The 25701-nt window shown below is 39.2% G+C and overlaps 2 protein-coding genes across 5 annotated transcripts; one reads left to right on the forward strand and one right to left on the reverse strand.

The window, feature by feature from the left end:
• Window positions 1–655: 655 nt before the first annotated feature.
• LOC141779858 (fucolectin-5-like) lies at window positions 656–1342 on the forward strand. Its single transcript, XM_074654883.1, has 2 exons — window positions 656–960; window positions 1168–1342. The coding sequence occupies exons 1-2, from the start codon at window positions 656–658 to the stop codon at window positions 1340–1342; spliced, it is 480 nt and encodes a 159-aa protein (XP_074510984.1).
• Window positions 1343–3957: 2615 nt separating this feature from the next.
• On the reverse strand, window positions 3958–25362 carry fxyd3 (FXYD domain containing ion transport regulator 3). 4 transcript variants are annotated; one of them, XM_074654794.1, is made up of 9 exons: window positions 25080–25362; window positions 12002–12073; window positions 10939–10994; window positions 8971–9003; window positions 8584–8607; window positions 8309–8383; window positions 8155–8191; window positions 7303–7346; window positions 3958–4678 (listed from the first exon to the last, which is right to left on the reverse strand). In XM_074654794.1, the coding sequence occupies exons 2-9, from the start codon at window positions 12034–12036 to the stop codon at window positions 4659–4661; spliced, it is 324 nt and encodes a 107-aa protein (XP_074510895.1). In that variant the 5' UTR covers window positions 12037–12073; window positions 25080–25362; the 3' UTR covers window positions 3958–4658. The 4 variants fall into 4 exon arrangements, with proteins under 4 accessions (XP_074510895.1, XP_074510894.1, XP_074510897.1 ...); XM_074654793.1 differs by having other exon boundaries at window positions 8584–8610; window positions 25080–25351; XM_074654796.1 differs by lacking the exon at window positions 12002–12073 and having other exon boundaries at window positions 25080–25352.
• Window positions 25363–25701: the final 339 nt, after the last annotated feature.

Raw genomic sequence — 25701 nt, forward strand, 5'->3', positions numbered from 1 at the left:
CAAATTATTCATATTTCCCTAATGAATTCCAATTTTAGCATTCAATAGACACATGTAATATATGTGCCTTTCTCAGTCTATCTTCAATATCACATTTTGTACGGCTCCAACTGGTGATTTGTCTCATATAAAGAGTTCAATAGTTGACTTTGAGCAGACAGTCATAGGGCTTTGGTCAGATCAAAACATGTAATATTTCTGTACTTTCCTCAAACTATCTACCTTTATTTATTTACTTTTTATATATACTTTATTTTTTCCCCCTTTTTTTCTGAGGTTGTTTTCATGTATGCAATTTACAGTTCATAATTACAATCCTTTATTAAACAATTTTAAGTAATTAAGCTTAGAAACAGACACAAGAGAAAAAAAACATCAGCATTCAAAATTGAAATAAAATAAAAAATAAAAAAATTGATTAAAATAAAAAATAATAATAATAATAATGCAAAGAGGAAAAAAATAAAAATAAATAAATAATAATAATAAGTAAATAAGTAAATAAATAAATAAATAAATAAATAAATAAATAAATAAATAAATAAATAAATAAATAAATAAATAAGTTAATAATGAAAAAAATCCTCAAACTATCTATAATGACACATTTTTTATATCTTTGTCCAGATACCCCTAACGGGATAAGCGGTTGCAGATGGATGGATGGATTTGTCCAGATACTAATATTGCTAAAGGTGGAAAAGTGACCCAGTCCTCCCTGGGGTTTAACGGCATCCCCGAAAGGGCCATTGATGGAAACCGTACTAGCATCTGGAAACAGGGATCCTGTAGCCACACACAAAAAGATAAAAAACCCTGGTGGACACTGGACCTCCTGAAGACATATAACATCAACACTGTCACCGTCACCAACAGAATGGACTGTTGCCACGATAGGATCAATGGTGCTGAGATCCGCATCGGAAATTCCCTCAATGACGATGGCAACGATAATCCCAGGTGACAGCACTTTCTGTCATATATTAAATTTTTCATTGGTTGTGTAAGTTACAGGAAATCAGTGCACTGGATATATACATAATTTCTAACAAATACTCATATTGTTCACCACAGTAGCATCCCCAGTATAGAACTACTGGTGAGATATGTGCATATTTCCATCTAATAACATAGTTTTACTGATAATTCTGTTTTCTTTTTCTTCAGATGTGCTGTTATCTCGTCTATCGCTGCCGGGACCTCCAAAACCTTTGCGTGTGAAGGAATGGAAGGCCGTTATGTGAACATTGTGATACCTGGAGGACTAGAGTACCTGACACTGTGTGAGGTGGAAGTCACTGGGACAGAATCAGATCATTCCATTGAATATGGCGTCGGCTGAGTCTGAAATAATTCCTCATACTTATGTCCACTAAAGCTAATCTATGTTTCTGCTTGTTTTCCTTCAGTGGTATATTCATACTTACTAGTGCAGTTCCCGTTGAAAACATGCCTGTTTAGAGCGGGCTGAATGCTCGGCCTGTGGTGTTCTCGAGAACCGCTCATGCAAACAACTTCACACTCAACGCTATGCTTCCTTGGGTCCTGAGCAATACACCTGCCATGATATAGTTGCGCCACACACCCAAGTCGTTGCTACTCACGGTCAGAAACACTGGTAAAATACACTCTGGTTCACAGGAAAAAACACACCCAAGTCGTGGTTACTTGCAGTCAGAAAAATCGGTGAAATACACTTTGTGGAGGCAATCTCCAAAATGAATTAACAGATGTACTTTGCTGGGGGTAATATTATTAATGTTATAAGTTAGTATCAAGTCTTATACAGAGTAAATACAGTCTTACTCGTGGGGGAAAAACACACCCAAGTCGTAACTTACTCACGGTCACACCGGTGAAATACATTGGCTATATCTGCTCGTGTTGACTCCAGGGAAGTGAAGAAGAGAACGGTTGTAAAGTGAGTGTGCACAGAGGTCGCTTGTTTATTCAAAGTTTATTAATATTGAACGTGTGTCCAAATTGCACCAAATTCAAAGAAAGCACTCCCTTGGGTCCCCAGCATACACCTGCCAAGTGTGAAGTAGATCGGATGAGCGGTTCTCGAGATATGTGTAGGACACACAGACAGACTGAATTCAGTTCCTGATCCTGTGGCACTGTTCACCTGAGAAAAAGCAGCAGAGTCTGGCATCGTGAGTCATTTTCCTTTGACGTGTTTAATAGTTTTCATTCACTATCCACTGCACTTGCAAAATAAGCTTTTTATACGCCATTAATCTCTCTTTTTTGCTCTGTGTTTTCTTTTTCTTGAACTTTAAAGTCATTAAGGTGAAATGTGAGGGTAAAAACAGGGTGTATTCTGTTAATAACATGTGAATAATAACTACTGACAATTAAACAAACATTAAAGTTCCAGCAACTGTTGTAAGTCTGAGAAACATCCTGTAGAAACCATGGTCTACCATGACTCTGCAGCATACTGTGGGCACATTGGTTAATGTGTGAATATGTTTCTGTGAAGGTAGCTCCATCTCATGGTCACAACCTGCAGTTGAATGATTCTGTTAAAGCCAATAAATCACGTGTATTTGTTTTTCTTGTTTCCATTAGATAACTGTTCATTTAATGCTAGTCGTGCTTGCACATACATGGTATTTTATAATAGTATGGTACAATATCTTATTATTGTTGTACCATGTAAATACAGTGGTAAGGGCGGCTGTAGCTCAGTGGGTGGAGAGTGGTCGTCTAGTTGTAGTGGTTTGACCCCCGTTCCTACTGTCTTCATGTCAAGGTGACCTTGAGTGAGACACTTAACCCCAAGCTGCTCCCCGGCTGCTTCACAGCAGCTCACTACTCCTTAGGACGGGTTAAATGCAGAGATCATATTTCATGTGTGTACCTGTATGTGACGAATCTAATAAAGGTTTAAGTTTGGTCGCTTACATGATGATATCATGGTATTACTGTGTGTAATTGTGACCAAATTATGCCAATTATTTCACGATATTACCATGACACTAACACCTTAAAAGGTGATTTACGCAGCACCCCTCAGTATCACAACGGAGGGAGAAGGTTAAAGAGGTTTACTATATGGAAAACATTACTGCAAGGTGACAGATGACAGATCTGCATGACAGATGTATTCTTAACTAAGTGGTCCCCAATAACCTAATTTTTGTCAATTGATGTGAACTAAATGAATATGTAACAACCTGGGGACTTTTATTTTTTAGTCTTCTATTCATTTTTGTTGATATTTATTTATTTTTCTTGTTGTGACTTTTTTTTGTATCACTATTTACTTTGTTTATACTTACCTTCTCTTCACGCGTAATATAAGTATAAACAAACATGTTATTTTTCCTCCCTGTACATCTACTGTATGTATTCTCTGGGCCTATGGACGAAAATTATTACTCATTCCTACTTAATGGAACAATGTATGGACATTGTGGGGATGCCGAAGCTCACGGGCTGCCTCTTAAGGACACTTGACCTTGCTATGTTATGTCAAAACATGTGACTGTGCTGTACGACTGTACCTGTTGAAAGGAAATAAAAAGAAGTTCAAAAAAAAGAAAGAGAAGCTAACTTACTTCTCATCAAAGTTTAACAGACATACTGTACCTGCTACCCTTATTTCTCTCTTCTGGCTCAGGCACAATATCCCATTTTTACCAAGGTAGACATGCAGATTTGATGCACATTTTACTGAAATTCACATACAGCACATTGAGCCAGCTAATCTGCTACACACTCAATAATAAAGAGCAAATCCAGTAATCATTCACTGAGCAATCTTTAGCCACAACTTTTTTTTTTTTTTAAATATTAAGATCAAATAGCAACTATTTGAAGAAGTTGTACCTGGGTGAGGAGAAGCAGAACTTCAAATCAAGACAGAGCTCTGACAAAGACAGGCAGCAATTCTTCCAACATGGACGCTCCATCACACACACTCAAATAAAGTTCCATAGTTTGTAGTAGTTAGTTTCAATAGTTCTTTTTATAGAAACATGACAGAGCGTTTCTGTATCTCTGAACAGTGCAATCCACTACTTTCCTCCATAAAGCTAAACATTGGAATTAAGAGATTATCATGAATTATCAACAGCACTCTAAACACTCACTGACTATGTGGATTTCATATGTGACATGAAAGCATGGTTAGGTTGGTCACAGTAAGCGACTAATATCAATGTTTACCTTACACAGACAGTACAGACAACAGGAGTAGTGCGAGACATCGACACAACCTACAGTATGCAGACACTTAAGGATTTTTTTTTGGTAAAAGGTTCGTGTTAACCGTTATATGAAGTCACTTTCAGCTCAATCAACCTAAAATGAACAACAGAGCATTCACACTGAGTTACAGAAGGATTCATGAGACAGTTTCTTCATGTCAAAAAACCTTTTCAACTTCTAAACACCATCAGCTGATTGAAATGAAAGTGACAACTTGTGTGTGTGTGTATGTGTCAAGCTGCAGGCTGCAGATCAGTAGCTCAGTTATCAGGCAGAAAGCATCACACCTCACAGCCGGTACACACACACAGACTACTTCCTGTCGCTCTCTAACAATAAAAACAAAAGCCTCTTGTTGGATGGATCAGATCCCGCTGCTGCTGCGTGTTATCTGTTGGTTGCAGGTTCATCGGGATGTCAGTGTGTGTTCTGGTTGACGTCTAGCAGTCACAGGAACGACCTGCAGACAGACAGGCAGGCAGACAGACAGACAGATAGAAAGACAGACAGACAGGAAGGTGAGTTACAAACATAGAATCTAGTACTTTAAGCTGTATTTAGATTACTTTTCTACAGAACTGAAGTTAAAGATAAATTCATCAAATTTGTGATGAGAATCAAACTGTGGTTTTACTCAGTGGGCAACCTCTGGGTCTGAGAAGTGAAGCCAATGCTGAAGTGTCTTAAACCTGCATTCTTTCTATCAGCCAGCAGGGGCGACTCCTCTGGTTGTATAGAAGTCTGTGAGAAAATGAGTCTACTTCTCTCTTGATTTATTACCTCAGTAAACATTGCAAACATGAGTTTATGGTCTCAATCGCTAGTTTCAAGTCTTCATCAATACAGCATGATGTTCATTTAGTAAATTATGGTCCCATTTAGAGTCAGAAAAACCATAAAGCAGGGGATGCTTTAGGGCAGGGCTACCTCGTGATTGACAGGTTGCTACCACGTTGTCCGGTCTGAGAGTTGTCTGAGTTTTCATCTCTTACAACCTTAACCCTTTCACGGTGTGTTTTCAGTTCATAAAAGTTAATTGTAACATTTTAAACACCTACAAATGTCAAATTCTATTGAATTTGTTTTGGTCAGAAGTTTTTAAGTTTACAGAAGACATCTTCAAAAAACCCTCTGTATTTAAAAGCAGAGCATATCATACTCGGGAAACCTCCAATTGGTCTCAGTAAAGATGAACGTCACTTATTTACAATAATAATTTAATAAAATGGAAAAGTTTGATTCAAGAAGGAAAAGTTGTGGAAAAGAGAACTCACAAAATAAGAAATATGGAGGATGTTTTTGAGAAGAGATGGATTCCGACAGAAGGAAAAATATAGCTACATAGGTACACATGGGTTAGCATGCATGCACATGTACATGTGCCTGGAAGTGACCTTACATGTGAGGGCGGACGCATGTGTGGGCCCATGTAAATGATATTGCTATATCTCTGCACCCCACCCCCATTATTTATTATTGTTTTTAATATCTTATTTATTTATTTTTTCTCTTTGTATTATTATTATTATTATTATTTTTTTATTTCAATTTTGAATGCTGATGTTTTCTCTAGTGTACTTATTGTGTTTGTTTCTAAGCTCAATTACTTAAAAATTGGTTTATAAACTATTGTAATTACGAACTATAAATTGCATATACGAAAACAACCTTGAAAAAAGGGGAAAAAAATAAAGTATATATATGTATGTATATATATATATATACATACATATATATATAAATATCTTATTCAGTTGTACTTAGCTCCTCCCTCTTGTGTAACTTCTGGTTGCAAAAAAACAAAATGTCAACGGCCAAAATGCCGAACTCGAGGTTTCAAAAGGGCAGTCCACAAACCACGGTGACTACGTCCACTCCTTATATACAGTCTATGGTTTTACTACCATTTTAAGCTTTATTTCAAGCTAAGTCAAGACAAGTAAGTAACTTTAACTTGCTATTTTATATTTGGCTACTTTAAAGTGTTTATTCACATTTTGGGCTGATGGCTTTGACAACCACTAACACACATTAGCAGCGGAAATTCTCCATTAGAGGTGAGGCTAATATTTACGTTTAATTTGCAGTGAAGTTATATACAATGTCATTCTCTGTATGTGAAGATTAACACACACTGCCACTCATTCTCAGATAATGAGCAGGGAAAGAGAGAGTGGAAACTGCCGGTGCAGTCTGTCCCTGTGGGCTCCTGCTGAGTTGCTTACATACTGAACACTCAGTGTTTTTCCATATGGGTCTTTATCTACATCACAGCTGGTAAAACCACACCAGTAGCATCCAACACCATCAGCGTCATCAGGGATTAAACTGGCTTCACTACAAATAAATGGCAGCTAAATCTGCATTTTTCAAACTCAAAAGGGCATCTTGTATTCGTCTGCACCACGACATAGTGGTGGCCTCACACCACTCTTCCTCCCCCTACTTCCCTCCCTTCCTCTGCATGCCAGACACCCAGAGTCCCACCACCTGTTGGACAGCGACGTCCATCTGAGTCAAGCACTATGGGAGATTTCCATACTGTGTCAGCGTGTGTGTGTGTGTGTGTGTGTGACATGAGGCTGTTTACAGTGAAACAGATGGACAAAGTAAATATAACTTTAGACTTCAGCTGGGTGATGAAATGTGTGTGTTTTGCTACACACGTCTACATACATATGTCTACTACATATGCAGTATTGTTTTTGGGAGGGCAAAACAGCATTTATTGTAGAAGTGGGAAGATGGGTATATTTATTTAGAATAATGTAAGTGTTGTAATGTGAAAAGGAAGGTTTTAGCTGTTGTCCTTGTTGCTCTTGTCACGTCTCTGTGGTTACAGGTGATCAACTCCTCTGTTGACATTTACAGTAAACCATAACTACAAATGAAGTTTGCTTTCTGTTAATAAATATTTACATGGGACTGAGTTAGAATTGTGTTCAATCAGCTGTTGACCACGTTTCACCTCTTGAAGTTGTCATCAACATAGTCTTGCTTGTTGGGGAGTTTTTAGATAGTGTCTCACACCTGCGACAGTTAACAAGGTAAAGAGAGGGACGCTGGTAGGTTAACAAATGTTACCTTGGTCGGAGAGCATCTGCTGAGCATTGCTTCCTGTCCTCCTTCTGCAAGGAGAAAAAAGGAGGGAGTAAGAGACGAAAAAAACATACACAATATGTACTGTTTTTACAATATTAAATGTAAATTGTTCCTAGTTAACGGTTTACACAGCAATTACACAAATGCTTTAATGTTTAACTGTAGGGATGCACCGATACCGATACCAATATCGGGTCCGATACTGTGCTCATGTACTCGTACTCGCAAAACGGCTCCGATACAACTTTACGGCTGCGTGACGTTAACCTCTCGTCACCATCTTTCAGGTCCTATCGCACGCGCTCAAGCTCCACCTCCCCGACAGTATGTATGAGACGGGCATTAACGCGTGTGCGTTAAACTCCTTGGTCCGTGTTTCAAGATGGGTCGGGTGGGTTGCAGACATCGGCGTAAGACCCTGGCGCCTTTTAATGTACGTGGGCCGAGCCCCGCCCTGTGGGTACGACGTGGTTGGGGCGCACTGAGGACAGTCCGCCATGGTCGACAGTCGCACCGGGAGCAGGGGGCCCCGTCTTTCCTCAGCAGGGAGAGAGGGCGCAGTGAGCACTTTGTCAACGGCCCCGGGAAGCACCTTTGCCCCGAGCCTTTCCAAGCCGACCTAGAGCCGGTGGCGGCGCACCGCCTCGTATGCGGGACTCCCCAGCCTGCCGTGTGTCGCTCACACCCTCCAGCTGGCTGTTAACGAGGGTCTTTTGACACAGAGAAGTACTCGTATCGGTACTCGGTATCGGAGAGTACCCAAATGTAAGTACTTGTACTCGGTCTGAACTCGGTGTACTCGGTGCATCCCTATTTAACTGTATGAAGGATCACCTCTTCTCCTGGTTGAACTTGCACCTGCAGTGGCCACCTGCAACAAGAGAAAAGACAAGGTGACTTTCTTCATATCTGTGTATTTGTGTGTTGTTAGAGACAGTTTATGACTCCGTATGTGTGGATAAGGGTGTGTGCATAATTTGCATCTCACTGAACAGGATGGTGATGCCAATGAGACAGAGGACAGCAGCTAGAATCAGGCCTCCAACACGCAGTCTGTGGTAGTCTACACAAACATGTCATTGGTCAGCATTTGAAAATAAATCAATATAATAATAAAATCCAAGCAAAGAAACTTACAAAGGAAATTACACAGGAAACACCTTTAACTACAAGTTACAGCAAACTGCCCTTTATGTCAATGATACAGAGCAGTTCCATTAACTTCTAAATGTGAGAATAATACATTGGAAAATAATAGATTACCAAAGGTGAATGGATCCTCTTCCACTGCTGCAGCAGAAATGAATAGATGAGTCAGATGAAAGTTGGTTTGAGCAGCAGATAAATGAGAAACATCCACATATCAAACAGTGACATAATAAAGTCAACAGTACAAAGTTAGACGACCAAACACGGTGACCTAGTTTCATTCTCTCACTGATGACATAATCAATACATTTCAACACAGAAGAGACATTACACTCAATGTATATGAAAAATGGTGGTCTTATCTCATCATTTTAAGATATAAATATAATAATAATAATAAAATAGCTATATCCTTTTTTAGGATGAAACCTAACCTATTACTCAAATATTTACTGTAGTTGGGCTGATTGAGGAGAAAAAAAGACATATTAGTGTACTTACAGTTCTGTTCTTCCGCAAACCCCATGGACACAACTGCAAGAGTTCAGAAAGACAAAAAAACAGTGAAACACAGCTCGAGGCAACTCATTTTTGGATAATTATTATTATTAGGCATAATGAGAGTGGAAAAGAAAGGAAAATGATCTCATTGCTGTAGGTTTTTTTAATATTTTATTGATAATTTTTTCAGAAAGGAAAGAGACAAAACATTGAAGTGGTTAACAAACCACATTACCCACCTCCTCCCAACACACGTAGGTTTCTATGGTCATCCGTAAATACAATTACACTGCGTTCTTAAAAGAATATAAAGACAAAGGTTTGACTGAAAATAAAAGTAATTGAGCTGTCATGTGGGTCCCCTCAGTGAGGCATCTCATTTGGTTTATGAGGGATAATGAGTGGAAAAGAAAGAATAATGATCCCATTGCTGTTGGTTTATTTGGAAAATACTGATTCATGTGGTCCAAACACTTAAAATACTCCAAATAGTTTCACTCATATTGGTTTTGTGTGCTTAATATTGAGGTAGTTTTCTATTTTGGATACTTTTGAGGAAAGACATGCCTGTAATTTAGAATCGTTGACAAATGAAACTGTGTCAATGAATAAAAGATTTCTTACAAAGCTCTTAGATCTTTGCTGCGTTTATCAGAAATCCAGATCTGTTTAAAAATGTTACATCAAAATCTGCCTGTTTTATCTCTCTTCCTCCTCATCCATCACATCGTTTCTCTCTTCTACAACACCTGAAGGAGCCGTGGATGTTGTCCCCCCCGTCACCTTTTCAGGACTGTTAATTGTGGAACGCTTCATTTACCTACAGTGTTAGGGGATTTGCTTTCTCACAGTCTATTTCTATAGGACGCATAATGACATCAGAGTGAAGGAGTCAACCAGACAGCCAGTGACAAGATGATCTCTCTAACCACTCATCCACTCGGCTGCTTTTTGTCTCGCCTCAGACATGTCACATAGTGTCACAAAGATATAAATACTTGTGCAATGTGCTGATGGAAGACAGACCTGCAGGCAGAATGTCCTCTGTAAAGAGGAAGTGGAGCCAAAAAGGTCACGAGTACTTCGAGATGTAACATTAATGTGTTTAGTGTGAGGTGGCTCTCTTTCTTTCAAAGGTCTTTTTATTAATTGTCAACAATCAATAGAACAGTCACTATACAGGGAAAGTTCATTTTTTCTTTTTCTGAACAACACTCACCCGTGACACAACACATCAATCAATCACACCTGACAACAACATACACACACACAGCCACAGCTGGCCACAAAAGACATAACTGATTCTCAATCATGGATACATGAATTTCAAATTGTAGAAAATAATACAAAAATAAATAATAATAAACAAATAAAAAATAATAATAATAATAAATATATACAGTAGATATATAATAATAATAATAATAATAATAATAATAATAATAATAATAATGAATAAATAAATAAAGAGGTGTCTCTCTGGTTGATTAAAACTAAAATAAATTAGAGCTGCAACAATTAATCAATTAGTTGCCAATTATCAAATTAATCAGCAACTATTTTGATAATCAATTAATCGGTTTGAGTAATTTTTTAAGAAAAAACAAGTCTAAATTCTCTGATTGCAGCTTCTTAAATGTGAATATTTTCTGGTTTCTTTCCTCCTTTGTGACAGTAAACTGAATATCTTTGAGTTGAGAACAAAACAAGACATTTGAGGACATCTTGGGCTTTGGGAAACACTGATCGACAGTTTTAACTATTTTCTGAGATTTTATAGACCAAACAATTAATCTATTAATCGTGAATATAATGGACAGATTAATCAACAACGAATATAATCGTTAGTTGCAGCCATAAATCAAATTGATTTACTTTCTGACTTTCATAAAGAGGAAGTTAGTGATTTAATGAAGGAGTTCTTAAAGACAAACTGTGATTAAATGAAAAAACTTTAAAGAAACTCACGTGTCATCAACACCAAAGCACCGATCTTTGACATCTTCACGCTTGAGGCTGTTGACCTGCAGAGATAAAACCAAACACTGACATCAACAACAATATTAACAACAACTAAGAATGTAATTAGATTGATGTATGTACAGTATGCAGCTTTACATTCTAAGTTAGTCCCTTACAGTTTATTCAAGTATGTTATTAGTATACTTCTTTTCAAACTTAAAATAAGAGCGTATGCTTTCAGATTACTTTTTATGTACTTATCAGAGATGAACTTAAAAAATTATGCTTAAATATCCTTGTATCATACCGACAAGTATACAGAAAAGTCCAAGTATACTTGGCTTATACTGAAAAGTATACAGAAAAGTGTAAATATATTTGGTAAGTACTATAAGTTAACTTACAAGCATACAGTAATTACAGTAAAAACTACTAAACCAGTAGTTTACTGAGATTATTCTTTAAAGTGTACTTTCATAAACTAAAAAAGTGGGCTACAACTATATAACTAGTAATAAAATAACAGTATACCTATAAGTTCACTTGTAGTGTAGATCATATTATAGTTGGATCTAAACTAGTTGTGTACTCAAAGTTTACTACTCTTACATTTAAAGTATACTTAATAGTATACTTTTATAAACTAAAAAGTAGGGCCAATTTAGTCCCAAGAAGTATTGAAGTAGTACACTTACAAGTATACTACTAGTATATTTATATTAGTATACTTATTACACAAAGGTAAGTATACTTGGGATTATACTTGAACTATACTTAAGTTTACATCATAAAATAAACTTTTTGTAAGGGGTTCCAGAGCAGTGATAAAGATATTAAAACTTGTATTAATTAAAAATCTGTACTTTTGAGTTATGCTCGCAGGTCGATTGAAAACATGAACTACTAACTGCGGTGCATTGACTGGCCATTAGAACCAGACTCTAGTTGAATCAACGTGGGGTAAATAACATTATCTCCAGTCCCCATGGCACAAATAATCACATTTTAAATGTGTGTGTGCGTGTTAGATGTTAGAAAGCTGATTACAGAACTCCAAACTGGCTCTCACCGGCCAACAGAGTCAACAGAGACCTGACGCAACATGTAGCCTCTCTGTGTTGTCTGAGGGGCACTAAAAGGACTTAAACACACAGAAAACAGAAAGCCATCACTCTTACATGCAGCCGCTCCATCTGAAGCACACACAAAGAAATCTGATCAAATTTGGCCGACACAAAGTGGTCTCTCCCGCTCTCTTTCACACTCAGACACACTCAGAAACTCAATCTGATGTTGATGGCTACAAAGTGCTCCAATGGAGCCTCAACAGGAGGACTGAACCATTCTGCATAATGCATTACTCCCATGTGAAAGCTCCAATCTTCTTTTTTCTTGTTTCAATGTTATCTTTCAATTCACTACAGGCTTATTCTACCATATATACAGTACACTACTGCATGTATGCATCCATGTACATGTAGTCACCTGCTGCAACTGTCCACATTTTTCTTCTTTAAAACTTTCACTTGAACAAATCAATGAGAATAATATTAAAGTGCACTCTCCCTGCCGAAGCTATTCTTGTCTGTAATATCATTTTAATGTTGTTTCTGGCGTACATTAGTGTATAGATGGCTAGCTTCCAGCTCCAGCTTCTTTTTGAAGTACCATCATCACTCAATAGATATTTTTATTTTCTAATGCCTGCTAATTATTAAAAACTGACAAAAAGCTCCCTCATCTTACTTCCAGTAAGAGCTCTCTCTTGACAGTGAGGCAGACTTTACAATAATATATTATCCAAGTAAATTTCCTGACAATTACATCCCACGCACTGTCTACTGAGCGGCTCTGTGTCCACACAGCAGAGGTAACATGATGTACTGGGTGGAGACACACCTTAAACAACACAGCAGGGATTTTCCACTCGCTGCACTTTTTCCGTTCAGAGCGCTCCGTACGTAGTGAAGAGCAAACACACCTGAGCTCATTTAAAACTGGCATTCACACACAATCAAGTGAGAGGGAAAACTTGCACAAACACACACAAATGCGTGCATAAAAATGCATCATCTGGAAGATATCAAATTCAAATTGGGCTGAGTCAAATTAGTTGGTCTGAATTCCTGCTGACGCTACAGCTCAGCCTGTGCAGCAGCATGATCTGTATGTCCTCTTAGTTTGCTCGAACGTGAGCTTTATGACAGATTTTTGTGGGGAAATTGGAAACTTTTTCTCATTTTTTATCTAAAGCTTTTTCTATTTGAGAAGGGCAGAACTCACAAGAGAAAATAGTGTTGTAGGTTAAAAGCATTTTGACCTCTACTAGTGCTATGGAGTTTTTTTATGAGTGGGTCCCCGTTTGTTTGTGTCATTCAAAAGATGCACATGTACACGATAAACAGTCCAGCCAATAGAGTAGTGCAGGTATGACGTATTTTTGTAGGCCAACCAGGAGGTTAGCATCGCACGACAAAAAGCCAATGGGATTTTGTACAAACGCAAAAGTCTGTCACTGAGTGATGAAGTTACACGATTGGTCGGCCGAGTGTTGGAGTTTGAAAAGGCGAGAACAGTCCTTTTTTGCAAATGAGCCCGTCCAGCGTGACGCGTCCGGCTCACAAAACTTGGACCAAGCTGTGAAACTAGGCGATCTAGTTCTGAAGTGAAACCAGATTCTGCAGTGACATCATCCCATATTTCTCGCTTAAAATGTTTTCAGAAGTTGATTTTGGTGATTTGTTTAGATGGAATAACAGAAAGTTTACAAAGTTTTATGAGCAGGCCGCCAAGTTGTTTCCTGTTTGAAATGTCAAGCAGAAAATCAGGAACCAATCAGGTACATTTGGGTGGTGCCAGTTGAGTGGAGCAGCGCGTCCCCTAGTGTCCTCACCGGACCTGGTGGACATGTACCGCTGCATTTAACATGATAGACATGACCACTGACTATTTGCATAACAGTTTAGCCACAAATTCACAGACTGACCGTCCAGCCAGAGTCTTGTTCAGTTGGCTTTTTTTTATTCAGCAAAATAATGTCACAAAAGTACACCACTTTTATGATTTTTGAAGTGTGAATGCAATCGCCAGCAGTAAAAAGCTAACGTACTACACCACGGTCACATGAATGCGAGTATACACAACGAGGCTGTAAAGGAGGACGAGTCGGTGTGATGACGTTTAGTCGTCTCATTTAGCCACTTGTTAGCAACCGCCTTTTTTAAGACAGGTAAAAGCTTCAAAATTCACACGCGGGATATTTACTGAGGTATTTTATGTCGTAGAACAAAACGTTAAAATCTCTTCAGCTTGTGTTAACCACAGACCTGATTTCAGGCTCTAACTAAAAACCCATTCAAAAAACACTGACTTTGAGACGAGGGGACCAGAGGTGCTAAAATCCTGACTCATTTCCAGGTTTTAGGACTCATTCCTGCTCCACTCTATGGTTTCACACTATTCCACTGATCTACAGGTGGTAATAATGAGCCAAGACACACACCAATGTGCCACCAAAGGCAGTGAAGAGAAAGACTGTTAGCAAGTAAACATGGATGTAAACAGCTCTTCAGTAAAATTGTCTTTGCAAATGTTTTATGAGGAAGGAAGTGCATTCAACAGGTTTGTCAGACCTCAAGGATACACACGGCGTTTTGGTGAATGACACAGACTTAAACATAACTTTTGCTCCATAAGGCACCTTTAAGCTCTACGGATCAGACTGACATCTCTCAGGATGGAACCTAAAAGATGTGACAGTACAGATTCAGCTCCTAAGCTGTAGTTTAGTTTCTGTACAGACACACATATAACCGTGACCTTTGAGTCCCAATAAAGGAGAATGATAGTAAAACAATGTGTCCCGCTGCTCTGCTGTTGGTATAAAGGGAGAAAGAGGAGAGCAGGATGAGTGCACCTCTCCTGGTGCCTCTCCACAGCAACCCAAAGCGAGGGAGGGGGAATGTGGACGGACGGGAAATAAGCCAACAACCACTAGAGAACGGTTTACCTCAGGAGAGAGCCACACAGAGAGAGAGGAGGAATAGACGGAGGGCAGAGACAGAAACAGGAGAGAGGAGGACGGGGCCACAGAAGAAGACACTGAGGGGGAGACTATTGGAAAGGGGGAGGCAGAAGAGTGAGAAAAGTGAAGAGAGACAAAGGGATAGGGTGAGGAACAGAAAGCAGGGGAGTATGAAATAGGTGGCGCCTCCTTGTTCCTGTTTGAAGATCGAGTTCTAAAACAAATGTTAGTGTAAAGTGGAGCCAGGAGGGGAGTGCTGGAGGTGTGTGTTCACATCATTAAGTTTATGGCTAGTTAGGAAGTCTGGTGGATAAGTATGGTGTATGGTGTACTATATAACACATAGAGTGCATTCAATATCTAATGTCAGTGGATTAGGCCTGCCACTAACTATTTTTCTTTGTTGATTAATCTGCAGATTATTTTTGTGATGATTGACAATTTTTTTTCTTTTCTGTAAAATGTGAGAAAGCAGTGAACTAGAATCATGGCCTCGTGGTTGTATTCCTCCACCAACCAGACAAGTAGCAGTTTACATCCATGTCCGTCCAAAATGTCATCTCTTCATCATTTTATCCTGTTAGACGTTTGTGTGAAATTCTCATGAATTATTGAGTTATGGCCAAAAATGTGTTTTGTGAGGTCACAGTGACTTTGACCTTTGAGCACCAAAATCTAATCAGTTCATCCTTGAGTTCAAGTGGACGTTTGTGCCAAATTTGAAGGAAAAGTTTCCTCCAGGCATTCCTGAGATATCAAAAGAATGGACCGGACATATGTACGGATGAACAGACGGACAACCCGAAAACATAATGCCTCCAGCCATGGCTGCTGCCGGTGAAGAGGCATAAAAATGCAGATCACAATTTCCCACAGCTGCACGGTAACATTCACATTGCTGGTTTTGTCCAACTAACAGTCCAAAACTCAAAGATATTCAGTACACTATCATATACGACAAAGAAAAGGAGGAAATCCTCACACTGGGAAGGCTGGAAACAGCAGATTTGAGGCATTTTTGCTTCCAAAAGTGGCTTAAATAATGAATAGAATTAATATACTATCAAAATAATTTCAGATAAATGTGCTGTCAATCGATTAATTGAATAATCAACTAATAGTTTCAGATCTACTGTAGTCCCTGTGGAGCCACTTCTCTCTGCCTAGCACGGATAAAGAGTTTTCTGTTCTGGCTCTGTCATCGTACTCTGCCTGTCTCCGACTGTCCCTCGCTTTTTGTTTTCAGCTCTCTTTCTCTTCCTGTCTTTAGGACAGTTTTTTTACTTTTTGTTGTCTCTACACCCTCTGCATCTTTCATTCTGTCTTCTCTCTCTCTTTCTAATACTCCTTTCCACTTTCCTTTAGAAGCTTTAAGAAGCCTGTTTGTTTGAAGCCACTGTTTCACACTACTCTTCTGCCTTTGTTGAGCTGCTGTGTCCTTTCCAATCTCCTCCAAACCTCTCCTCTACTACTTCCCTCCTCTGACACACCTCTGCATGTCCTCGCTCCTTCACCCGTCCCCTCTCGTCTCCCTTTTGTTAGGTCTTTTCCACTCATTTATCCCTTCCCTTACAAACTCCCCTGGAGCACAGGCTTTCTAGGCTCTACGCCCGTCTCACGCTCATACACTATCATCTTCTCTTCTCTTCCTCTCTTATCCAACAGTAAAGTTACACAATAAGCTGCAGGGCCGTCAAAGGAGCTCCAACTCTTAAATTTAGCCATGTATCAGTCACTCATTCAGTCAGGATCCCACCCACTACTTATAGTACTTACCAAGATTAAATATTGATATTATATAGTGTCTATTTCTTCTCTATTAAGTAGTTCCTATGAAAATGTCTCACACAGATCTGTTGATCATCAGGGATGAAAAGCTGCTATTGGATTTCTTTTAATGTTGTGAGCACCACAAATGAAAATCTATATCTATTTAGCTCTGTTGTAGCGGGGTGGAGGCCGAAATATCTGAGACACTTAGTTCAGATCTGGTCAAATAAGACAAAAAACTATCTGCATGGCTTGATGACAAATGGACAACCAAAATTCTTAAAGGTGCTAAATGGGAGATTGGGAGCATTTCTACCTCCTCTGCACGGCTCTCAACGTGGCGACAGCTGAGCTAGCGGCTTGTAGCTAACGGTGCAGACAACTGCAACAGTGCCGACAACCGCCGTATGAGAGCAATGCAGAGCGGCATGCACGGCCGGCCCGGCAATAGTTGTTTGCTGCTATATTAAGGTGGGGGGGGGTTAGACGGAGCTCCTGAGGCGATGCTACTTTCACATTATGCTACCTTTACAACATCGTCGACTCTATCTTTAATGCTACTTTATCCCAAAAAAATGTGACGTGCACAGCATGTATGTGTCCCTGTTTCTATTTTCCAACATCCCCCCCCCCTCTCCCCTCCCGCCCCCCAACTGTTTGAAGGCTGGACACCGGAGTCTGTGTGTTCCTGTACTGCGCTACAAAGACAGCTGCCTATTCTCAGTGGTATGTTTTATTCCTAAATTAGCAGCACTGGATTCCAACACATCCTTTATGAGGCACACATACACACACACACTATGTGGTCTAGAGACACACTGAACAGTGTGAACCTGCTGTGAAATCTGTGATGAATAATTAGCTTTTATCTCAGCTGAGACACAGTTGAATTTAGCTCAACTCATTCCTTCCTTCACTTTACTAATAAATGACATGATGACATGACGACAGGACGTGATGTTTCTCTGGAACTGAATGTCTGGAAATATTGACTGATGAAGCATGTGACCTCAGATTTAATCATTACAAAGTAGACTTATTTGTAGATGATCACAGCTAACAGCTACAGACCAAAGAAAGTAAAGTAACTAAGCACATTTACTCAAGTACTGTACTTAAGTATAATTTCTATTTCATGCTACTTTATGCTTCTACTCCCCCACATCTCAGAGGGAACTATTGTACTTTTTTAAAACTACATTTATCTGACAGCTTCAGTTAATGAAGATCGAGGTTTTACACGCTCAGTTTATAAAATATGAATAATTACAGATTAGTTGTTAGAGATTAAACCACCCTACAGTATTAAAAGTAGTTAAAATTATCTTCATTTTGACCAGCTAAAACATAAAATGCTGTCAGTCAGTAATGCATACATAATAATATTTCAAAAGTTTCACACTGACAGGAGTCATTCTACTTTTACTTTTCATACTATAAATACATTTTGCTGCTATACTTCTACTTAAGTAAGATTTTGATTGCAAGACTTGTAGTGGAGTAATTTTATTCTGAGTTGCTGCTACTTTTACTTAAGTAAAAGCTCCGAGTACTTCCTCCACTACTGGTTTAGACCACTAAAAGTGCAACTTGTGTTTTATGTAATGTGGAAAAATAAGCAAGAGAGATAGAAAGGAAGAAACAGAGGGTGGTGGAGGTGGTGTCAGTTCACTGATGAAGAAGGGAAAGAGAGAAAGAGGAAGAAAAAAGGAAAGTACAAAGAAGATATCGAGGTGGTTAGAGTAAGCGAGAGAGTGAGAGGAGGAGGAGGAGGAGGAGGAGGAAGAATTGAAGCCTGTGGGAATGAGAGAGAGGGAGGCAGGAAAACGAGTGCGGTTGGGAAAGAGAGGGAACGAGGAGGGACACAAAGAGCCAGACGGAGGTTAAGAGGGAGTGGAGCATACTAGAGCCATGAGTCACACATGGTAACCACAAAGCTCGCAGTCAGTGGCTCAGACTTCGACCATCGTTTCATCAATAAAACTATTAATCTTACACTTACTGACTAGTAACTTCTCTATTAAACTTTGTAGAAGCCCTGAATCATCTGTTGTGCTTCCAATATTTGAATAACACTGTGAGACACACATGCGTACAGTTTTGTATTAGACACTTATAACTATGAAGTGCAAATAAAAATATATGGATAACAACTACCACGATACTTGGGTGCCGATTCAATATGTATTGAGATTTTTAAGTATTGTGATTCAATATTCAGATTTATTGTGATTTTTGTTAACTTTTTTAACACTACACCATGGGAAAAAGTTGAATCATACACTTCTAGGGACTTTTACTTTGGAAATATCTAAATTAATACAATAAAATGTATGATTTTCAGCACATTATGTAGTCAGAGATGTCCTGAAGTCAAATATATCAGTCATTGTCAGGTATTATTATTATTTTTTTTTCCAGCAACACAAAAATCAAAGAATAAAGACATTTCCCTCACAGATTAGTGGTATTTTTTTTAATTTATAGGGACTAGAAATGTTTTATACTTATGGTGAATATAATCCTATCAATCTTATTTCCATAAATGTATTTTGTATATACAGTTCCCTTTGTTAACACCTTGTCAACACAGTAATAATACCTCCGTTAACTTCGCCAAGTCCATCGCTAGCTCTCCCGTCAGCTCCGTTCTCTTTAATACATCCATGGTCAGCTCCGTAAGAATGCATTTAACATAAATGCCAGTATCTGGGTGCTCTACAGTTGTAGCGTCGGCTCATTTGACCACGGAGATGAGAGCGACGGACGGCTCGCCGACACGTTACCTCGATACGATAACGTTTCCTGTCCGTGACAGAGTTAGCATGCAGCTCTGGCGGTGATGTCGAGCTCTGCTTTTCCTGTCAATGTTTGAAACCCAAAGTGTTTCCATCCTTTACTGGATATGTAGTGTTTACCACGCTGGATTTAACATGTGAGGGTGCAGGTCGTATCCACGCTGACCCTCCAACGTTTTATACCTCCTGCGGTTTGTTTTGGTTGACGGATACGGAGCGGATATGACGTCATGTTACTCAGACTACAACAATAAAAGCGGTAACTTCTTCTACCTCCACAGACTCAAATGAAGCAAATATATCGATTCTAGCATTAAAAAAATCTATTTCAAAATCGTAAAAAATCGTGATACATAGGTGAATCAATTTTTTTCCCACCCCTCATAAGCTGTGTCTCTGCTGAGCTGTAAATTAAAGCTTTGTGGCTACACAGGGAATGCACTGAAGGTCACAGTCACAGTAAAAGCAATGTCTTCTTGTTGAGGTTTCTAAATTTGTGTTCAAAGTGATGTGAGGAAAGGTGAGGAGGAAAGTGTGCCTCGCCTAAGAACGCTCTCCCCTCCAACTGTTTTCCCTCACTCGCTCTCGTTTTCTTTTTTTAGGAATCGTGGTCATGTGAGGAGGCGAGGTGAGGACTGTGAGCTAAGTCGGTTTCATCTGAGAGAGGAAAGACAACTCTGTCTGTCGCCACCTTTGTTTCACCCTCCCTCCATCTCCGTCTCTCACCCTGTAACCCTTTACTCTCCATGAATAACTGTGCTCATATAAGTACAACTAAGGTGCATTTAAATCTGTCAAAATACAGTAGACATTCTGCAGTTAGACAGGTGTGACTGTATCTTTCCCTCTCTGTGCATTTGTTAGATAAAACAATGTTGGAGTACTTAAATATCCCAAAATACATTTGGTACTGTAGTTATATAAATTCTTAAGGAAACTCTGAAATCAAATCTGTTTGTTGCTAAGCAATCATATTCATGCGTGGCAAAATATTGATTTGTTTTGGCAGAAATCTCAGTAGTCCACACAAATGACCTGCCATTTATATGAATATATAATGCCATGCATGCAAAGAAAACTAAAAATGCATCACACTTTCCCTCAAGATCGGTTTAGATCTACTTCAGTTACCAAACTTTCACAAACAGCCACAGAAGGGACATCCATTTGTTGCAGGACAGACAGATAGCATGCCATATAGTATATTAGCTTTACAGCATGTCTATGATCATCACCACATGCTCAAAACATATTAGATGTTACTACTGCAATGCATTCTGGTCTATATGGTCACTCTGTGCCTCTTGTGCAACTGATTTCTCCCTGTATAAAGGTCTGTTTACCTGAGGCTTCTTGTTTACCCGTGCACAGTCTGTATCTGTAACCATGGGTCACAGACACACATAGATATGTGAAACAAAACAACAACCCTACAGCTGTTTCAACTGTTTATGCATCTCTATCCTTTATTGGTCAGTTAACTGCTCACACACCTTCATAAAGAGTGTCAGAATGATGTAGAAACCGGCCTTACATTGGTGCTTAATATTAGTTGATAACAAAATTTGTAAAACATGAACAAATATATACAGAGAATGAAGAACGGCGAGGCGGAGAGGAAGAACAGATTTCAAGTTAAACAAGTTGATTTTTCCTGGGTTAATAAACTCTATTTACATCGTTTTTGTGGCAACACGCCAACATTCTTGCAGGTTACAGCTCCTAAAATGTTAATGATTTTTTCCTACCATTGTAACTTTTGAAGCTTTTGACTGTAAGTAACCTAAAAAAAATGATTTATTCAATAAATAATCAATATTTAGCAGTCCTTTCTTCCATAGAGTTCAACATTGTACAGCACAATTTGACGTCTCCTGTATCTGTCCTTGTCCCAATCTGTCCTGGTGCCACATTGAAGCTAAACTGTTATCACTACTGTTCTTATCAGCTGGCCTTTTCACACACACACACACATACACATACATACACGCACACACACACACACACACACACACACACACACACACACACACACACACACACACACACACACACACACACACACACACACCAGCTGACCATATGTGTTCACTAAAGCATGTAACAGTATGACAATATTGAAAAATTCCACAGCAGGAAGTCTTCACTGGGAGCCTAATGTGTGCTTGAGGAGTAAAATGTCTCAAACTGTTAATTCATGAGTTGAATCATTTAGCATGTGACTGTCTAAAATATCATCTATTTAATGCTATTTATTTTAAACACCTGAAAGAGGTCATGGCTAGCATCAACTATAAACACTAAGGGTGGGAAATGAATATATATTTTTTAAGACATTTATTTTAAATGCATTCAAACGGCCCCGATGGAGCTGTATATATAAAGAGAATGGAGCTGAAGGGAGAACTAGCGAAGGCTTTACGAAAATATACACGCGTGACTACGTCCGGTTTTCAAAATAAGATGTTAACAAAGGTAACTGTATATACAAAATACATATTTGTAAATAAGACTGATTAGTGTATATTCACCAGAAGTATAAAACATGACATGTAGCTTACAAATTAAAAGAAAATACCACTAATTTGTGAGGGAAATGTCTTTTTTCATTGATTTTTGGGTGGCTGGAAAGAAATTAAATAAATAATGCCTGACAATGACTGATATATTTGACTTCAGGTCATCTGACATGCTGAAAATCAAACATATTTACTCTATTAATTTAGATATTATCCAAAGTAAGGTGTATGATTCAACTTTTCCCGTGGTCTAGTGCTAGAAAAGTTGACAAAAATCGTATTTATTACACAGCTTTGTTGAATACCCGATTCTGATTGGTTAATCACGGCGTTCCACAGTGTGTTATTTCTTTATAGCAGACCGTTGCTATGTGTAACAGACCGTTGCTATGGGCGTAGCTCTGATGTCGGACTCTGGCGGAGCGTTTTTGTGTCAAATTGTTGATTTCTTCAGTAAGTAGCCGTGTAATAAACGGGATAATGTACAACTAGCAGGTCCTTGTTGTGTTAGAATCCCCTTCAGGGCGATGAGAGACCCCTCCGCTCCCGTTTCTTTCACAACAATGACCAGCTCGCTGTACATTATCCCTTACTTAATAACTTTTGGAACCTCATAGTGAGTTTAGAAAATAAGAGCAACTTTCAATTTGAGTAAAAATAACAGGGCTGTCAAAGTTTGTTTTAACGACACTTATTTCTTTAACGCATTAAAGCCATCGATCTTTCGGAGGTTGTAGCGGGCTAGAGTGCTAAAGTGAAGATACTGGTATCATATGAAACTATAAACCTGATGAATCCATCAATCCCCTTGACCTCTGACCTCAAGATACATGAATGAAAATGGGTTCTATGGGTACCCACCAAGCCCCCAGGAAGAGCGCCGGTTGTCAATCCCGACTTTCGTAGCGGTCAAACGGTGGTACTGCAACTGCCGTGTCCGTCACGTGATGCATTGGGCCCAAAAATACTTTCCCCATAGACTTACATTGGGAAAGAGAAGGCTGTAACTCAGCGGATAAATTTTTTTTTAGTACGAACACTCTAATAGCCCTTATTTAAAAAAATTAGTTTTTAAAGTTGTAAAACGCACTAATTGCTAAATCCAGAGTTATCTCCGTTCATGTGAGTGAGACCCATACCTGTATTTACTCTCTGCCTGAAACGCTCCGTTTTAGCGCATTTCAATGGAATTGCGTTGATAGGCAATAGCTTGAGTCCATGTTTACTTCCTGTCAGTTGATGTAATTCACACCCACTGCAGCAGGAAATAAAACTGGGACACATTTAGAATGCTTACGTTTAAAACTGTGAAATGGTCTAAATATTGTAGATTTGTGACTAGGGATGTCAATAATTAACCGTTTAACCGTTAACCGACATTAAGCATTTTAACCGATTAGCGCCATTGGTTAAAAGAAATGTTAATAATTAATTAAAAAACTGAGCGCCTCAAAGGAGAGGCTCGTCACTTTAAGGAGAAGCTGGTCCACCTTAACAGCCCACCTTAAGAGGCGGAGCCGGAGTTGCAGGATACAGGAAGTTGGCTCCGGTCTCTGGCTCGCTTGAGCGGAGGAGTTGTAGTTTCATAGCATTTATTCACCGACAAATAAACTGTACACACACTGCTACACCTACGATCACAACTAGAACGCCACCAACAACCTCACACTCACCACCAACACACACACACACGGTCTGTTGGAAACTCGAAGCCTCCGGCAATACTACAGCTGCTAACGTAGCACAAATACACACACTGTTTGTTGGGCACTCGCTAAAGTTAACTAAACTAAATGTGTGGTGGAGACTTTTACTGGGAAAGTGGCCGCATGTCTGCGACACTACACGCAGCATCGTAGCTGCTAAGTTAACGCTCCCGGACGGTGAACTGGAGACTCCCGTCAACCAATATCTGTTGTGCTCCTGCAGCTGGTACACCGCTGCATGAGAGGCACAAATCTTGTTGGGTAACGGTTAATAATCGGTTAACGAGGGTCGGTTATCGGTTAAGAACATCTTTCAAAATGAGCATCCCTATTTGGGACATCACAAATGGACAAAAATCCTGATAGCTTGTTTGAAAAAGCAGTTTCTGAATACGGGCTGTGGGTATTTCTCTGTGGATTGAGTGTTTTGATACTTTCACAGTATTTATACAGCACTTAAACCTACTTTATGATATAAAATACATGAAAATCGCACTATTTACAATATGGGACCTTTAATACATCCATGTTGAGTCTCCCCTTTACAGACATGCTCACTTTATGGTAATCACATGCCGATTTGGGGCAAGACATAGTCAAGTCAGCACACTGATGCAATTCTTAAAAATCGCAATATATATCGAATCGGCACCCAATTATCGTGATATCGGGGGATAGGTGTATCGTCCCAGCCCCAAAAAACACCTACAGACAACTATTTGATTTATTTATATTATTTATTATTCTCTCATCTGGTTGGTTAAACAAGGACTAGATGTACAGACAACCTTTCTTTATGTCAAATATAGTAGTTTAAAGCCTGCAGCGTCCTTTAATAACCATATTGACATGAACAGTGTGATCAGAGCACGTGAAGAGACACTATCCGGCCGGTACGCACGTTGGCCCCTATAGGCGCGTGCCGCTCCATTGTCCTGGTAACTGGTGGCTCGAGTCAACATGTCAGCCGGTTAACATTAATATGCTTGTTATGATATCATGTTGTATTAATACTCTTATTATGACATCATGTTGTATTAATACTCTTATTATGACATCATGTTGTATTCAACTGTCACATTTAAAGAATTATAGACTTTTCAAAGACGGGAAAAACAGGTTTATGTGTTTAATTCGAGCCTTTTTGAGTGTTAAGTAACTCCAGTTATTAATAAAAACAGAGATTTAACAAGATGTTTAGAAGCTACAACATTAGCTTAAAGATGCTCACGAGCATGTTTGGAATGTTTTTAACTTCATAAACAAATGTCCTCAAATCAACAGTTGAAGGGAGATTATAGTCTGTGAGATATGAGTCAATAACACTTACCTCTCACACGGTGAATCTAGCAACGACAACAAAGAGGAAATCTTTCCCAGAGAACAAGAAGGCGGATATGTGTGACTTTTCTGCTCTCAGTCCGCCAACACCCTGCTGCTGCTGCTGCTGCCTTCAGCTCGGCTACACTCAACAGGTCGGCTGCATTCTTAGAGAAAAGGGGGGGCTGGAGTTTGAGCTTTAGTCCGTGAGTCCTGATCCCGGGTCGGTTTGTGTGGTCCAGCTGACAGCTAGAGAGAGTACCGGGCTGGAGAGGAGCGGGGCGTGGAAGCTGATCCAGAGTCAGGAGGACTGATGAGAGCCGGGAGGAGGAGGAAGAGGAGGAGGAGGAGGAGTGAAGCACTGCATGTTTGCTTGTCGAGAACGAAGATGGCGAAATGTGTCGAGTTTGGGCTGATTTAACTTCCACACTGGGATAATAGTTATGGGCTATAAACCATTAGAGACATAACAAACCACGTCTGTAAAGAAGATAAATATGTATAATAACATATTATAACAATCATAGTCTTAAAGGAAACTCTAGATCAACAACTGCCCTTCTCAGTTCACAAACCTTAATAGGCTACTATATCAAAAAGTAAGCACAACTACAAGCCAAGTATTTGTCAGT

Source organism: Sebastes fasciatus, chromosome 12 (assembly GCF_043250625.1).
Source record: "Sebastes fasciatus isolate fSebFas1 chromosome 12, fSebFas1.pri, whole genome shotgun sequence".
NCBI classification, from domain to species: domain Eukaryota; kingdom Metazoa; phylum Chordata; class Actinopteri; order Perciformes; family Sebastidae; genus Sebastes; species Sebastes fasciatus.

What these genes read in the sequence shown, in the direction of transcription:
- LOC141779858 (XM_074654883.1), top strand. Translation starts at nt 656, where the DNA reads ATGGATGGATGGATTTGTCCAGATACTAATATTGCTAAAGGTGGAAAA. An exon ending in GATGGCAACGATAATCCCAG is followed by an intron (nt 961 to 1,167) that starts GTGACAGCACTT and finishes CTTTTTCTTCAG; the next exon opens with ATGTGCTGTTATCTCGTCTA.
- fxyd3 (XM_074654793.1), bottom strand. Translation starts at nt 12,036, where the DNA reads ATGTTGCGTCAGGTCTCTGTTGACTCTGTTGGCCG. An exon ending in TCTGTTGACTCTGTTGGCCG is followed by an intron (nt 10,995 to 12,001) that starts GTGAGAGCCAGT and finishes TTATCTCTGCAG; the next exon opens with GTCAACAGCCTCAAGCGTGA. An exon ending in TGGCATCACCATCCTGTTCA is followed by an intron (nt 8,192 to 8,308) that starts GTGAGATGCAAA and finishes CTCTTGTTGCAG; the next exon opens with GTGGCCACTGCAGGTGCAAG.